We start from the raw sequence: 17,236 nt of genomic DNA, 5'->3' as shown, positions 1-17,236 counted from the left end.
TAAATAAATACAAATAAAAAAAAGAAACAGAAACAAAAATCTGAATTGTGGAGAAACTTGCAAACCTGGGATATGTCCTATCTGTGACATTAATGTAAATCCCTCCCCTTTCCTTACCTTCTCTGCGCTGATCAGGCTTTACTCACATGTCCACCTCTGCACTGCCCCCACCCACTCTCTGCCCCTTTTCCCTGCCCATTAGCGAATGAAATTCACCCTTTCCTTACCTGGTCCACCCATTTTTCCCACCCCTTAAGCCGTAGCCCTGCCCATGAACAATGTCACAGCCTGCCCACAAAGTCAGTATTAACCAAAAAAAAAATGGTGGCAACCCTAAATACAAATATTAGGAACTACAAAAACTGGCTAAATAGTGAAGGCTGGGCATCTGTTATATAAAAAGGTTCTGTATCTGCAGGTAGAATTAGCAACACTGTCCCAAAAGCCTATTATTGTTCTAAAGATCTAGGGGGTTATGTAATAAAAGGACTGAACCATTCATATGTATCCAAATGATATTCTTCCACCAAAATAAACCCACAATTGGGTGAATTGTTTACTTCAGGCCATCTGGGCTGCTTCATTTTCACTAGAAGGCACTACAGGCAAGCCATAACATTTTATAGTGACATTTCTAACTACACTAAGTGCTCTTTGTTGCACCATTAAGTGGAAGAAGCCAACGACTTCCTACAACAGATGTTGTTTTCTTCTTTAGCTCTATTTATATACTGGGAGTCAGCAGGAGGGTCAAAGTTCTCCTATGCATTTCCAGAATGTCATTCTTCAATTGTTATCCCCTCAGTTCGAGTCAGTCAGCTCATTGGGGGCAGTGGGGTTTACCATAAGTTTAATTCATTGGGGGTCAGTGGGGTTCCTGATACGCAAGTTACTTATGTTTCTAGGTAATTTTTGTGGAAGTTACGTAAATTGTGTAACTTTATGTGTAACTTATGCAATTTATGTAACTTTCGCAACATGAACAGGCCCCCTTATGGAAGATATTTCTGGGCCTGGCACGGTTGTACCCCCTCTGCCCCCTGTGTGTAAGTAATGGCAGCGTGTATAAGCGTAAGGTGATGGGTAAGTTGGGAGGAGTGGTTCAGTTTACCATACAATAAAATCATGGGACTCTTAATCCTGGGAGTAAGCCCAGATGATACAGTACAGTTGGTCAGTATATACTTACAAATAGAACCCCCAGCAGTATTTACCCATCAGGAGCCAGGGACCGGTCTGTGGATAGGCAACTTGCAAATGTTCAACCTTAGTCTTCAGACCTTTCAAGTGGAACTTGGCTTCTATCTTCTAACTTGGCCATACACACACCAATATTATCATACAAAACGAAGTACAGTAACTGTGTTTAAGGTGGGAGACAAGGCGACCAATGTCGGCACAGGCTTTGGAAATTGGTTGCCTCGTCAATTGAAAGCACTTAAACATTGGCAGTAGGTTAATGCTGAAAAATCTCAGATGGGGAAAAAATTCTATTGTTTCTACCTGCATATAAGACTCTTCAGCTCTCAATGTTCAGCTCTTGATGAATGCAGAAAAGATCTCAACTGTAATGTATATGGCCACCATAAGTCTTCACACTTGAGTCCCTATCCTGAGGGAAATGTGCCCAAGACTCTAATCCTTCTACTTTCCTCATAGGAGCATCAGGCTGCTCACTAAATACCCTGAACCAAGCTATAAAAGAGACATCCTCACAACCAAATTCCCCTACTGGGCCTACATCCTACCCCAGATTAAATCTTCGTCCATCTTCCTGCCCAGGAGGAATCCAAGAAGAAAGAGATGAAGCTCTCTCAGCTTCTTCCTTTTATACAACAGAGCAATGACTTCTCCTGGTCAGTTATGGAACTGCTAGGAGCACACTTTTAAACAGGAACAGGAAATAGTTTCCCCTCTTATATAGGACCCAGTTTACAGGTAGCTCTCTATAAACCTTAAGGTACTGCCTTCAGGCATAAAGGTTTACTCATTTATCAGTCCCCCCCCAAGGGGATTGTAGAAGGTCAGAGAAGATGAAAATGTGAAGAGAAAGAGAAAAATAGAAGAGGGAGCAGAATACAGAATGGAACATGGACTGAGCTGATTTACTAGGGTTGAACTTGATGGACTCTGGTCTTTTTTCAACCCTATGTAACTATGTAACTATGATGAGATGATGTATAATAGGGAGAAAAGAAGAGGAGATGCTTATAGAGAATAGTAAAACCTATAAATGTAACCCTATCATGGCATAAATGTGCCTTTCCAACTAGTCATGGTGGAACATGGGTCCCATTGGACACTCTATACAGATGGGCTCTCACTAAGCGGAGGTACAATCAGCCCTCGGATCATACTGACAATGGTGGAATAGTCTTTCGTGGTCCAATAACTAAAGAACTATACATATATTTATACCCAAAAGCTTTTTCGTGCATTTATTAAAATATGTACAATACAAGCAAATCACAATAAAATGAATAAGGTGCCATATTGCCTTTATATTAAAATAGTGTGTATATATATATATATTTAAATATTGCATATATGTACAAAATACAATAAATTATAAATACTTTGTAAACACGTTTGTGATACGATTTTGTATTGTCGAGTATATCGGCCCTTGTTCCACTAGCCCTGTAGCCACACACTGCGGCTGACTTGTACACAATTTACTGTCCTCTGATTGGTCCCAGCTTTTCCTTTGTAAGACCACTTCATATTATATGGATTAAATGCACCGCCTGGTGCAGCAGTGGATACAAATACAATATATTTCACATTAAAAAATGACTTCTAAATGACAGCTGAGAAGACCAGTCCAGTGGCTCCTGGAACTGCATTGGTTTCATTTGTTCCGTGGCATGGAGTGTCCCAAGGCTAAAGTAGATGAAATCAAGCAACTCTTTGATATTCATGACATTATAATAAAAGAGAGTTGGTTTCTGTCAAGTCTTTTATTTTCTTCTCTACATCTGTCCTATAGATGTGCTGCTTGTGTGGAGACAGGATGGTTTACATTTGTTCTTCAAGGGTGTACGTTCTTCCCAAGCTTCACCAGTTATATGATACCACGTCCGGTCTTGGGACCTTCACCTGGAGACCAAAAAAGGGACAAGATTTAATATTTAACATTTTATTCTTGAACCAACAAATGTATGTTTAGCTGTAATATTGGTGTGTAGGCGCCATCTCAGTGCCTTGTGCCTGAGTCTGAGCTTTCAGCCAGCGCTACACATTAGAACTGCTTTCAGCTAACCTATTGTTTCTCCTACTCCCATGTAACTGGAGGAGTCCCAAGCCGGACTTGGATTTCTTACTATTGAGTGCTATTCTGATACCTACTGGGAGCTGCTATCTTGCTCCCTTCCCATTGTTCTGCTGATCGGCTGCTGGGGGTGAGGGGGGAGATATCACTCCAACTTGCAGCGCAGCAGTAAAGTGTGCCTGAGCTTTCAGAAGGAGCCAGCACTACACATTAGAACTGCTTTCAGCTAACCTATTGTTTCTCCTACTCCCATGTAACTGGAGGAGTCCCAAGCCAGACTTCCATAAGAAACAGCTGAGCATAATTGGTCTACAGTTCCTCTTTCTCCAACAACCCTTATTTTTCCCCATTCCTTCTTTCTGATCAGAAGTCATTTTTTCTCCCTTCCATATCTATCTTCTTAAACCCCATCTTGCTCTATCTTACTTTCATTGTCAGGTTTGCTTTTTTTTTACCCCATTGTACTGCTTCCTATAGAACCCCTACAGTTTCTCGTACCTTCAAAGACGTGTCCACCTGCGACAGAACCGGGTGAAAATTATCTTGTGGAGGTCTGAGTTGTGGAGAACCTTAAAGAACCAACAGAGAAGATACAATGAATTAATATGTTCATTGATGGAACACACCTACTAGTTAATGGTTTAAACCAAGTCTAGGGGTCACATAGAGAGAGATTCCCCTTATATCTATTATATATACGGTGCTCCACAAACATTAGGGACTTCATGCTCTTTGTCCAGGATGGTAACATTGACCCCAACTGGATGCAGAATTTGTAGGGGATTGGGACTCGCCTTTTGGCAGCCATTGGGGTGCCACCAAAGCATGGACTTCCTAAAGGACAGGGTAGGTTATTGCATTTCCTGATGGAATGGTGGGCTGAATCATAAACTTGCACTAGGGTCCTTGGAAGTCTCGCCCCATTTCCACAGATATCTTACCGGCTGCATTATTGGTAGCCCCTGTGTTATATTTGGAGCCTACAGAAGAGTTGTCCCCTTCAAAGCCATCCTCATACCACCGCTGATCTTCATCTATCAACCTGTGGAGAAAGGAGGACAGGGTGGTTACAATTAAGAAGTACTGTAGGAAAAGCCACACCTACTCTCTATATTTGTATTTCTTTATATGGGGGGAGTGGTTGTTTCTTTTAGACAAAGTACGAGTAGCTTGTTGTGTACATAGAACACTCATCCTGAAGTTTCCCTCAGCAAGTATATACAACGCAACTATGTAGATAAGGCAAGTTCTGATAAAGTATCTCGGTTCCATGCATTTACACACAATAGAGGTACAGAAAAATCTTTATATTGATTTACTATGACCTTTAACTAAAACACCGGGCAGATTAATATATAATTAGCTGTATCTCAGGTCCGCAGACAGTAGCAGGTTATATCATCTATAGGTATCAAAGGGCTGTGTCCTGTTTTGCCTTCCTGAAATTGATTTTCATGTAGGTAAAGTCGTATACCTTTCTTTGGATGGACCCCCTCTGCGTCGGTGTAGAAAGACAGACAAAGTCACAATTGTAATGATCAGTGCAGCCACGGCTATTGGCACCCCGACATAGACCCCAATTTTGCTGATGGGCATCTGGCAGCGGTTTCCTGTGTACCAGAACTGGTCCGATGAGGTACAACTACAAACAGAGGAACAGACATGGAAATAATTAGCAAATGGCGACTAAATAGGGAGGTGCATGTTAAGAGTATGAACTGATTAGACCAGTGATCCCCAACTGGTGGCCCAGGAGCAACATGATGCCCACCAACCCTTGGATGTTGCTCCCAGGGGCCTCAAAGTAGCTGCCCATTTTTAAATGTTTGGCTTGGAGACAAGTTTTGGAAGCATAGAGACACAGTTTTACTCCAAGCAGAGCCTCCTGAAGGCCAGCAGTCCCCATGGGGCTATCTAATAGCCAATCACAGCCCTTATTTGACACCCCCAAAGAACTTTTTTTCATACTTGTGTGGCTCACCAACACTTTTTACATCTGAATGTAGATCATTACTAAAGAAGGTTGGGGATTATTGGATTGGGCACTTGAAGACATTTTGGTGGCTTCTTAAGAGCTGTAGGGGATGAGGTTTTTAAGGGGGATGGAAATTCATAAGGGTAAGAAGAAGGGGAGAGAGAAAGGGGATACATTTGGGGGGTTGGCAGTTCATGTCTAAGGAAAAAAGTCGGGAAATGTGAAAGAAACAAGAGTAATACAGGGAGGGCACTACGTTTGTCAGAGGGAGGAGTCTATATGAGCATGGGTATTACATGTGGTAGTGGGTGTGGACTATGTGGAGGGAGGAGTCAATGTGTAAAGGTAAAGTTACTATATGTGAGTGAGGGGTGAGACAGTTAAGTGGATCCATGAGTAGCCTCTTTATTACATGAGGGGAAGATTGGTTGAATGAGAGAACAAGATGGTTTGTTCCACTTACAAGCACAGGGGTCCTTGGCGCGTGACGCTGCACTGCCCGTTGTTGCAGTTTATAGAATAATCATTATTCTCGCTGCAGTTGGACACACAAACCACTGATCCTGAAATTTCCTTTATGGCATAGTATTTCTGTAAATCAGCTGGGATTGTGGGATCATTTAAACAGGCGTCTGTCAAGAGAAAACACAATAGTTTAATGCGCTGAGCAGAGATGTAATAGTTATAAAAGACTACAGTACAGAAGATGCAGGTCCTAGTCATTGAGAAAGATACAAAGAACATCTCCTATAAGCTGCTCCTTTATTTGTGTAAGGCTCTGATTGGGCTTGAACCTGGGGCTTCCTGGCTGCTCTCCCTAACCACTGGTCCAGGGGAGAAGGTGGCAAGTGCTCACTTCCCATTCATGCTCCTTTTCACCGGGACCCTTGGCCTAGCTATTTTACCCCAGCTATTGTTGGGTTGGGGTCAGCCATCACCAACCCTGCCCTATATAAGCCCAGCTTTACCCACATTCTAAACATTGGCCTATGCACTAGCAATGAGGCTTGACCCTAGCTCTTGTTACCTTTTCTTGCCTTCTTCTAAGCTCTCTGGTTTGCCCATACTTTGGTTCCTGCTCTCCCGCTTGATCTGCTCCTGTTCTGTTCTTGTTCTATCCTTGTTCCAGTCCTGCTCCAGTCCTGTCCTAGTCTTCGCTCACGCTGTCCTGTTCTCCCAGAATCTTCACCCCCTTACATCCTTGTTCCTGACTGTTCCAGATCCTGTGTCTTCTCCACCCTGCACCCCTTCCTGATCCTGGATCCGTGCCCTCCTCTTCCTGTTCCTGCATTCCTGTCTCCCCTTTTGTTAAATGTCTAGTCTGAAAGACTCATCCTCCTTAGGTTCTCAAGATGGGGCTCCAACTTTCCCTCATTAACTTTAGGCCCTCTTCTATCTGTACCCACAAGGGCAGAATCTTGAGCTTTAGTCTTACCTTGAACGTTTAACTCAGATCGAGTCACGTGTGCACTGCCTGGTTTAAAGCACAATCTCTCTGTGAGGGAAAGACAACAATGTAAATTAGAGTCAACAAACTCTAAATCATTTCATGTGAGTTTAAAAGTGACTTCTAAAGAGGGACAGTCTACAAAGCCTCCAGTTGGTTATTTTCTCTTGTAAACTTAAATACCCTGTGCATGAACAGGGACCCTGTGGTGGTCCTTGGCTGGCCCTGCACCTTAGCAATGGCCAAGCACTTCCACCCATGAAATTCATTGGCTACAACACTCTCTATGACATTTAGGCCTTGCATCTTATACACACCAATGGCTGCCATTTGTCATATGCCACTAAACCTGGGGATAAATTGTGACCCATCTGTACACCATGTGTCCTTTAGCAATACACAGTTTATATTCATGTAGGTATTTCGTAGTTTTGCCTATTTTGTGTTTGCCCACTGTTTTGTGTGTTTGGTTCCATAACAATCCACCTCTGTAGACAAATAGACTCACCGTTGTTACTGTCTGTGCAGTTAGTTGCATTCAGTATGTTCTCCATTGCGTCCAAGGAACTGTTATACAGTTCTACATAGGTTTTCAGCACAACCAGATGATTAACTATTATGCTTCCATTTCTGGAAAAAAAGAGGACATAATATTTAACAAACAGATAATACAACCTGTACAAAGTCATAACTATTGGTTTTAGAAGGAAAGCCATGATAATGCCACTTTAACTGCTTAAAAAATGCCACTTGCCCACCCAGAGTTGGACTGGGGTTGTGTGGGACCACAGGGGTTGCCACCCCAGGGGCCTCACACACACCCCCAGGGGTCCCTGCTGCACGCTCATGCCCCCCCATTCCTTCCCCAAGCACACAAAAGTAAACACGATTGGGGGAGGGCTTCTGGGATCGGGTCTGGACCGTCAGTGCTCACCAGGTTATTTCCCAGTGTCTCACTGGCCCAGTCTGACCCTGTGCCCACCAGCTGTACCTTCCCTGCTTTAATATGAATCCTTACCCGATTGATATGATTTTCACATGTTGGTAGTTGGGTAGTTTCCCATATACCTTTCTCATCTGCGGGAATGGGCAAAAAGAAAGAAAAATATGAAACAAGTCCTTTATCTAAAGAATTAGCCCAACAAATTCTGAAAGCATTGTTCAGTGCTACTTACCTCTATCTGGAACCTCTTGTCAAAATCCTTGTATTGCTGGGAGTTTGTATTGTTCAGTTCTGCAGTATAAACTCCATTCTCCACCGTGACTGTGACATCCACATTGATAAAAATCTCTGTAATTACAGTAGAAGCAGAGAAGGATGAGTTGCGTTCATTACTCTAGTATGAATGAGGTTTTCAACTGTTCAATTTATTAAAGACCCAATGGGAAAAAAACATTTACATTTATGAAATTTTGGAAAATTTGGGAAAAAATGTCCCACTTCAGAAGTTAAACAAGTAAATGACTTATCTGTTGGCTATGGCTTCAGATTAGTCATGAAATACTCAACAGCGTGTTAAGGAAACCTTATCTTACTCAACATCAAGCACCGTCATTGCTTTTGTGTGGTGTCCACACTCTCTCCCCAGCACCGCAGGGTTCAGTAACTTAAGTTAAATTAAAGCAATTTGGCAAGTTTTCAGACTTTGCATATTTTTGGGTGGAGCTGGAACCTATTTTGGGGATTTTGAAAGGAGCTGTAAAGCAAGGGGGAGAAGAGGACATGACATGGTGCCTATTGCATTGAGGGTCACCAAAGAAGTTGTATTAGCACATCATTCTCTTCCAACATAAAGTTCTGACAGTGTCTTCAAAACTTCAGGTAATGAAAACCTTAAGTAAAACAGTCATAGTCTATTTTACTCTGCGGAAGTGATCCCAAACCATTAGCTCTTGAGCAACATGTTGCCCACCAACCCCTTGGATGTTGCTCCCATAGTAGGAGCTTATTTTTGAATTTCTGGCTTGGAGGAAAGTTTTGGAAGAATAAAAACAGTTTTACTACAAGCAGAGCCTCCTGGAGGCTAGCAGTCCCCATGGGGCAACCAAATAGCCAATCACAGCCCTTATTTGGCTCCCCCAAGCTTCGTTCACCAACACTTTTTGTGGATCAAAGGTCAGAGATCCCTGCTCTACGTATTGTCTACATACCTGGTCTTATCTCATTGCTGACAAATTCGCACTGCCTGCCGTAGAAGTTGGGTTTACACACGCACTTTACTCCATCGAAATAACCATCATTTTTACAATCACCCACTTGAAATAGAAACATAATAGAGAAAGGCAAAAAAAAAACAGTTATCCACATGAGTCTCAAAGAGGTCTCAGGGGAGGTCTATCTTGGATTATAAAAGAATACCTGACATATATAAGGAGTTACTGCTAATGGTCCACTTGTGGTGGTGTGTTTAGAGCTCTACCTACACAAGTCATACAATTGGCTAACCCTGAGAATATTTTATTATGCCTGTATATTGTATACTATGGTAGACATAGGATATCTGTAGCCATTTCTTTCTAGAAGTATCCATCCTGCTAAGACATATGGAATTTAACAAATGTCTGGCAATATAATTCTGGAGGTTTAATGGGAAATGTAAATAGTCTCACCTGGTTTTGAAGCTGAAGTAGTAACTCTGATGGTTGTTGTCTGAGAGCTAACAGCACCATTTGTACTAGCAGAAGGGTTGGTTACGTCCTTTGGGGTTGTTACATCTGAGCTGGATGTGTCTTTGGGGGTTGTTACATCGGGGATGGATGTGTCTTTTGGGGTTGTTACATCCGAGCTAGATGTGTCCTTTGGTGTTGTTACATCCGAGCTGGATGTGTCCTTTGGTGTTGTTACATCGGAGCTGGATGTGTCCTTTGGGGTTGTTACATCGGAGCTGGATGTGTCCTTTGGGGTTGTTACATCGGAGCTGGATGTGTCTTTTGGGGTTGTTACATCGGGGATGGATGTGTCTTTTGGGGTTGTTACATCCGAGCTAGATGTGTCCTTTGGTGTTGTTACATCCGAGCTGGATGTGTCCTTTGGTGTTGTTACATCGGAGCTGGATGTGTCTTTTGGGGTTGTTACATCAGAGCTGGATGTGTCTTTTGGGGTTGTTACATCGGAGCTGGATGTGTCTTTTGGGGTTGTTACATCGGAGCTGGATGTGTCTTTTGGGGTTGTTACATCGGAGCTGGATGTGTCTTTTGGGGTTGTTACATCGGAGCTGGATGTGTCTTTTGGGGTTGTTACATCGGAGCTGGATGTGTCTTTTGGGGTTGTTACATCGGGGATGGATGTGTCTTTTGGGGTTGTTACATCGGGGATGGCTGTGTCTTTTGGGGTTGTTACATCCGAGCTAGATGTGTCCTTTGGTGTTGTTACATCGGAGCTGGATGTGTCTTTTGGGGTTGTTACATCAGAGCTGGATGTGTCTTTTGGGGTTGTTACATCGGAGCTGGATGTGTCCTTTGGTGTTGTTACATCGGAGCTGGATGTGTCCTTTGGTGTTGTTACATCGGAGCTGGATGTGTCCTTTGGTGTTGTTACATCGGAGCTGGATGTGTCTTTTGGGGTTGTTACATCGGGGATGGATGTGTCTTTTGGGGTTGTTACATCGGAGCTGGATGTGTCCTTTGGTGTTGTTACATCGGAGCTGGATGTGTCCTTTGGGGTTGTTACATCGGAGCTGGATGTGTCCTTTGGAGTTGTTACATCAGAGCTGGATGTGTCTTTTGGGGTTGTTACATCGGAGCTGGATGTGTCCTTTGGAGTTGTTACATCAGAGCTGGATGTGTCCTTTGGTGTTGTTACATCGGAGCTGGATGTGTCTTTTGGGGTTGTTACATCGGAGCTGGATGTGTCTTTTGGAGTTGTTACATCAGAGCTGGATGTGTCTTTTGGAGTTGTTACATCAGAGCTGGATGTGTCTTTTGGGGTTGTTACATCAGAGCTGGATGTGTCTTTTGGGGTTGTTACATCAGAGCTGGATGTGTCTTTTGGAGTTGTTACATCAGAGCTGGATGTGTCTTTTGGGGTTGTAGCATCAATGGTGAATGTGTCCTCTGTGGTTGTAGCATCACTGGTTGATGTCTCCTCTGTGGTTGTTACATCACTGGTGGATGTGTCCTCTGTGGTTGTAGCATCACTGGTTAATGTCTCCTCTGTGGTTGTTACATCACTGGTTGATATCTCCTCTGTGGTTGTTACATCACTGGTGGATGTCTCCTCTGTGGTTGTAACATCACTGGTGGATGTCTCCTCTGTGGTTGTTACATCACTGGTGGATGTCTCCTCTGTGGTTGTTACATCACTGGTGGATGTGTCCTCTGTGGTTGTAGCATCAATGGTGGATGTCTCCTCTGTGCTAGTAACATCACTGGTGGATGTCTCCTCTGTGGTTGTTACATCACTGGTGGATGTCTCCTCTGTGGTTGTAGCATCACTGGTGGATGTCTCCTCTGTGGTAGTAACATCACTGGTGGATGTCTCCTCTGTGGTTGTTACATCACTGGTGGATGTCTCCTCTGTGGTTGTAGCATCAATGGTGGATGTCTCCTCTGTGGTAGTAACATCACTGGTGGATGTCTCCTCTGTGGTTGTTACATCACTGGTTGATGTCTCCTCTGTGGTTGTTACATCACTGGTGGATGTGTCCTCTGTGGTTGTTACATCACTGGTTGATGTCTCCTCTGTGGTTGTTACATCACTGGTGGATGTCTCCTCTGTGGTAGTAACATCACTGGTGGATGTCTCCTCTGTGGTTGTTACATCACTGGTTGATGTCTCCTCTGTGGTAGTAACATCACTGGTGGATGTCTCCTCTGTGGTTGTTATATCACTGGTTGATGTCTCCTCTGTGGTTGTTACATCACTGGTGGATGTGTCCTCTGTGGTTGTTACATCACTGGTGGATGTCTCCTCTGTGGTTGTAACATCGCTGGTGGATGTCTCCTCTGTGGTTGTTACATCGCTGGTTGATGTCTCCTCTGTGGTTGTTACATCGCTGGTTGATGTCTCCTCTGTGGTTGTAGCATCACTGGTGGATGTCTCCTCTGTGGTAGTAACATCACTGGTGGATGTCTCCTCTGTGGTTGTTACATCACTGGTGGATGTCTCCTCTGTGGTTGTAGCATCAATGGTGGATGTCTCCTCTGTGGTAGTAACATCACTGGTGGATGTCTCCTCTGTGGTAGTAACATCACTGGTAGATGTCTCCTCTGTGGTTGTTACATCACTGGTTGATGTCTCCTCTGTGGTTGTTACATCACTGGTGGATGTGTCCTCTGTGGTTGTTACATCACTGGTTGATGTCTCCTCTGTGGTTGTTACATCACTGGTGGATGTCTCCTCTGTGGTAGTAACATCACTGGTGGATGTCTCCTCTGTGGTTGTTACATCACTAGTTGATGTCTCCTCTGTGGTAGTAACATCACTGGTGGATGTCTCCTCTGTGGTTGTTACATCACTGGTTGATGTCTCCTCTGTGGTTGTTACATCACTGGTGGATGTGTCCTCTGTGGTTGTAGCATCACTGGTTGATGTCTCCTCCGTGGTTGTTACATCACTGGTGGATGTCTCCTCTGTGGTTTTAACATCGCTGGTGGATGTCTCCTCTGTGGTTGTAACGTCACTGGTTGATGTCTCCTCTGTGGTTGTTACATCACTGGTGGATGTCTCCTCTATGGTTGTAACATCACTGGTGGATGTCTCCTCTGTGGTTGTAACTTCACTGGTGGATGTTTCCACTGTACTGGACAGACCCTCTGAAATAGTATAAAAAAGAAACAATTGGAGTGATTCCATCTGGATTACACTGTGCTACACAGCGGCTTCTAAATGTATATTTGCTCTATGGCCATAGCATAAAAACTCTGGCTAGACACCTTAACACAATTATTCCAATACCATTGCTCTTTCTGTGAATGGATCTATCACTGTAACAGTAGTGAAATATAGACAGTATTTACTACACAGTATGTAAAGTGCAAAAAAAACCTCAGTCAGGCAATTGTTGCCATTTGTCTGTTGCTTTCAATTGTGCACAGGTCTTTGCACTCCACTTTGTAGTTCACCCCTGACTATGTTAGACAGACCTGCATTAGTGATGGGAAGGTGGGGGAGGCACATATATGGCCCCTACCTACCCAGTATGTTGCACGTCAGTGCAAAGTGCAGCACACCCCTGGGAACAAGTGCTTCATAGATAAAAACCAAGGGGCACGCGCTTGCAACAAATGGATTTCTAAATGACCCCTAGTGACTTTTGATTTGTTGTTGCTTTGCATTTGGGGATTGAGGAACAAAACACCTTAATGTCCAATAAATATTGATGGGTTATAACCAATAGAATAACACCATTTAAACATTGATTTGGTAGTTGCATCATTGAGGTGCATTTAGGGCAAGCATGGGAAGGGGTGCCCTAAAGCAACATGGAAACATGGAAAGGTTGTTTTCCCTTCTTCAGGTGAGATGGATGAGTTGGTGGGTGGTGGAGTTGGAAGCCTCAATACAGGAGCTCTCAGAACTTCAAAGTTTATTGGACAAGAAGAATATTAGGAGGAGAGAGTGGGTTGTCATTTCAGATAAGAGGTGCCTCAAGAACCTCACCCAAGGTGGCCCTTCTGCAGCCCTAGAAGATACACGGACTCCCATGAAGGACATTTAACGTTCACCTTTACATCAACTTTTATAGATGGACCTACAAGAATTTAGTTTTTATTGATGTTCTTACATTGTATTGCTTCTCTTTCTGTTCGGGTTTCTACTGTTCATCTTCTAGTCAGATTTCCAAACTGCCGGGTGTGAAAGTTGGAATTTCAAGTCCCAAAGTTGCCCGTAAAGAACCGGACTTCCCAACAAGGAGCATAGATGATTTCACCCACTAAGCCTCTTGGAAGGTTGCCAAGGGGGAGAAGTGAACGTTTTGACATAGCAAAGACCCTGGGAGTTCAACAGGAAGTTAATCCCATCATTGTTTTCTATTTCACCCTGTTTCAAAGGAAAGTGAATCCCATTATTGTTTTCTATTTCACCCAGTTTCAAAGGAAAGTAAATCCCATTATTGTTTTCTATTTCACCCAGTTTCAAAGGAAAGTGAATCCCATTATTGTTTTCTATTTCACCCTGTTTCAAAGGGAAATTAATCCCATCATTGTTTTCTATTTCACCCAGTTTCAAAAGAAATTGAATCCCATTATTGTTTTCTATTTCACCCAGTTTCAAAGGGAAGTTAATTCCATCATTGTTTTCTATTTCACTCAGTTTCAAAGGGAAGTTAATCCCATCATTGTTTTCTATTTCACCCAGTTTCAAAAGAAAGTGAATCCCATCATTGTTTTCTATTTCACCCAGTTTCAAAGGAAAGTGAATCCCATTATTGTTTTCTATTTCACCCTGTTTCAAAGGGAAATTAATCCCATCATTGTTTTCTATTTCACCCTGTTTCAAAGGGAAATTAATCCCATCATTGTTTTCTATTTCACCCAGTTTCAAAGGAAAGTGAATCCCATTATTGTTTTCTATTTCACCCTGTTTCAAAGGGAAATTAATCCCATCATTGTTTTCTATTTCACCCTGTTTCAAAGGGAAGTTAATTCCATCATTGTTTTCTATTTCACTCAGTTTCAAAGGGAAGTTAATCCCACAATTGCTTTCTATTTCACCCTGTTTTAAAGGGAAGTTAATTCCATCATTGTTTTCTATTTCACCCAGTTTCAAAGGGAAGTTAATTCCATAATTGTTTTCTATTTCACCCAGTTTCAAAGGGAAGTTAATCCCATAATTGTTTTCTATTTCACCCAGTTTCAAAGGGAAGTTAATCCCATCATTGTTTTCTATTTCACCCTGTTTCAAAGGGAAGTTAATCCCATCATTGTTTTCTATTTCACCCTGTTTCAAAGGGAAGTTAATTCCATCATTGTTTTCTATTTCCCCCAGTTTCAAAGGGAAATTAATCCCATCATTGTTTTCTATTTCACCCTGTTTCAAAGGGAAATTAATCCCATCATTGTTTTCTATTTCACCCAGTTTCAAAGGAAAGTGAATCCCATTATTGTTTTCTATTTCACCCTATTTAAAAGGGAAGTTAATCCCATCATTGTTTTCTATTTCACCCTGTTTCAAAGGGAAATTAATCCCATCATTGTTTTCTATTTCACTCTGTTTCAAAGGGAAGTTAATCCCATCATTGTTTTCTATTTCACCCAGTTTCAAAGGGAAATTAATCCCATCATTGTTTTCTATTTCACCCAGTTTCAAAGGGAAGTTAATCCCATCATTGTTTTCTATTTCACCCTGTTTCAAAGGGAAGTTAATTCCATCATTGTTTTCTATTTCACCCAGTTTCAAAGGGAAGTTAATTCCATCACTGTTTTCTATTTCACCCTGTTTCAAAGGGAAGTTAATCCCATCATTGTTTTCTATTTCACCCAGTTTCAAAGGGAAATTAATCCCATCATTGTTTTCTATTTCACCCAGTTTCAAAGGGAAGTTAATCCCATCATTGTTTTCTATTTCACCCAGTTTCAAAGGGAAGTTAATTCCATCATTGTTTTCTATTTCACACAGTTTCAAGGGGAAGTTAATTCTATCATTGTTTTCTATTTCACACAGTTTCAAGGGGAAGTTAATTCCATCATTGTTTTCTATTTCACATAGTTTCATGTACCACTATAGAATAATCATACATTGCAAACTCTAGACATACCACCATAGCACAGACAGGGAATTGCAATTGATGATGTACAACAATAGAATACCAGGAATGTCATACACTAAGGGGAAGATGTACACAAAAATCAGATTTTTTTTGTTTTTAGAAACTCACAAAAACTCCTGAGAGCTCTTCGATGAAAAAAATTCGATCAGTGATGTATTTATTAATAGTTGCGATCATTTGTAAGTTGATCATACGAAAGTTTCTCGAAAAATCTGAGAATTTTGGTGAAAGTTTCATGAAATTTTTTAGTCTAAAAAGTCACATAAAGTTTTATCTCGAACATTCGTGGGTTTTTAAAAAAAAATTGAGATTTTTTTTTTTTATTTAAGAAAAATACGTTTTTTTGAGAAAAGTTTGATTTTATGTTACTATGTGTTTTTGGCAGTATATGATTGTTTCAATTTGTTTCTCAAAAAATTCAAGATTTTTTGGAGCATTTTTTAAAATCTACGAAACGTTAAGATTTATTAAACGTTATGTGACTTTTTTAGACTGACGAAAGTAGTACCCCAGGTTAAAGCTGTTGAATACCATTGAGGCTTAGAATTGTAGAGAAATAGAATAGCCTGTGACAGCCTGTCCTTGCCACATTTTCAAGGGGAAGTTAAACACTTTCTATTGTTTTCTATTTCACCCAGTTTCAAAGGGAAGTTAATCCCCTAATTATTTCCTATTTCATAGTTTCAAGGGGAAATTAATCCCCTAATTGTTTCCTATTTCATAGTTTCGAGGGGAAGTTAATCCCCTAATTGTTTCCTATTTCACACAGTTACATTATTGTTTTCCAAGAATGAACGCCAGTGCTCCAGAGGATTCATAAAAAAAATATCTGTTTAAATTTCACCATTTTTTTGGAGAAATATATTATCATATTCTCAAAATATATTCTTGAAAATTTTGTGAAACTTTCACCGAAATTCTTGAATTTTTTTGTACAAAACAACAAATTATCATGACTATTAATATATACATTGTTGATCAAATTTTTTTTTAATCAAAAAGATCTCGGGAGTTTATGTGAGCTTCTAAAAACAACCCCCCCCAATTTTTAGTAAATCTGCCCCTATATGTATATCAGTACATGTAACATACAAGCATTGTATACTTTCCACAGAATGCAAATGACTTATTCAAAGATGAGTTTATGATGTACCGTTCTACAGATCACACTGATAGTGGCTCACACCTCTATCTACAAACATTATATAACCATCATCATGTAATAATAATATAATTCTCTGGATTTGGCACACACTGTGTGCTAATAGGATGGATATTGGACCTCCAAAGATGTTGGGTTGATTCTCTCCAAATAGAAAAGAGGTTTATGATGATAAACGAATATAAAGGTGCCAATCCCTCGATCATGGTGCCTCGGGCAGATGTAATGGTACCTGGGAACGTTTAGCCCTAATAACGGAAATTCACTTTACTTACCCGCCATTATAGTAGAAAGCAGCAGCAGCAGGAGAGATCTCCAAAACATCCCCATGTTGTAGTATAGTCCAAACCCAAGCAGCCAATGTTTCTGTAAATCCCTGTTATTTTCTGAGGTTTCCTAGAATCCTGAGCACCTGAAGAAGGTTAAATCCAATGACTTGGCTATTTGTCCTCTGCTGGGAATTATATCTTCTCCCTTGCCTTGCTTTGGAACTAATGGCCACAGGGCAGAGAGGGGCTAATATATATATATGTCAGGGTGTGACGCAAAGGCAGCTGGAAGGGAAGGGAGGGGGCAAATAAACAGGTAACTGGACAAGGTATGACACACAGGCGAGAGGAGCGAGAACAATAACACTCTTTATAGGATGCAAAGGTCACTCATGTTTATC

The 17,236-nt window shown here is 41.6% G+C and overlaps 1 protein-coding gene across 1 annotated transcript; it reads right to left on the bottom strand.

The window, feature by feature from the left end:
• Positions 1–2,441: 2,441 nt before the first annotated feature.
• On the bottom strand, positions 2,442–17,034 carry LOC116409830 (mucin-3A-like). The gene is made up of 12 exons (XM_031899497.1): positions 16,842–17,034; positions 9,304–12,447; positions 8,845–8,949; positions 7,869–7,984; positions 7,712–7,770; positions 7,202–7,323; positions 6,682–6,741; positions 5,710–5,878; positions 4,746–4,913; positions 4,213–4,313; positions 3,770–3,840; positions 2,442–3,099 (listed from the first exon to the last, which is right to left on the bottom strand). Exons 1-12 carry the CDS (start codon positions 16,894–16,896, stop codon positions 3,058–3,060), a joined length of 4,212 nt encoding a protein of 1,403 aa, XP_031755357.1. The 5' UTR covers positions 16,897–17,034; the 3' UTR covers positions 2,442–3,057.
• Positions 17,035–17,236: the final 202 nt, after the last annotated feature.

This window comes from Xenopus tropicalis, chromosome 3 (genome assembly GCF_000004195.4).
Source record: "Xenopus tropicalis strain Nigerian chromosome 3, UCB_Xtro_10.0, whole genome shotgun sequence".
Taxonomy (NCBI): domain Eukaryota; kingdom Metazoa; phylum Chordata; class Amphibia; order Anura; family Pipidae; genus Xenopus; species Xenopus tropicalis.
The sequence above is the reverse complement of the archived record's forward strand: the minus strand, read 5'-3'. Positions and strand labels throughout refer to the sequence as shown.

What these genes read in the sequence shown, in the direction of transcription:
- LOC116409830 (XM_031899497.1), bottom strand. Translation starts at nt 16,896, where the DNA reads ATGGGGATGTTTTGGAGATCTCTCCTGCTGCTGCTGCTTTCTACTATA. An exon ending in TACTTCAGCTTCAAAACCAG is followed by an intron (nt 8,950 to 9,303) that starts GTGAGACTATTT and finishes TTCTATTTCAAG; the next exon opens with TGGGTGATTGTAAAAATGAT. An exon ending in GGGGGTCCATCCAAAGAAAG is followed by an intron (nt 4,314 to 4,745) that starts GTATACGACTTT and finishes CTTTCTCCACAG; the next exon opens with GTTGATAGATGAAGATCAGC.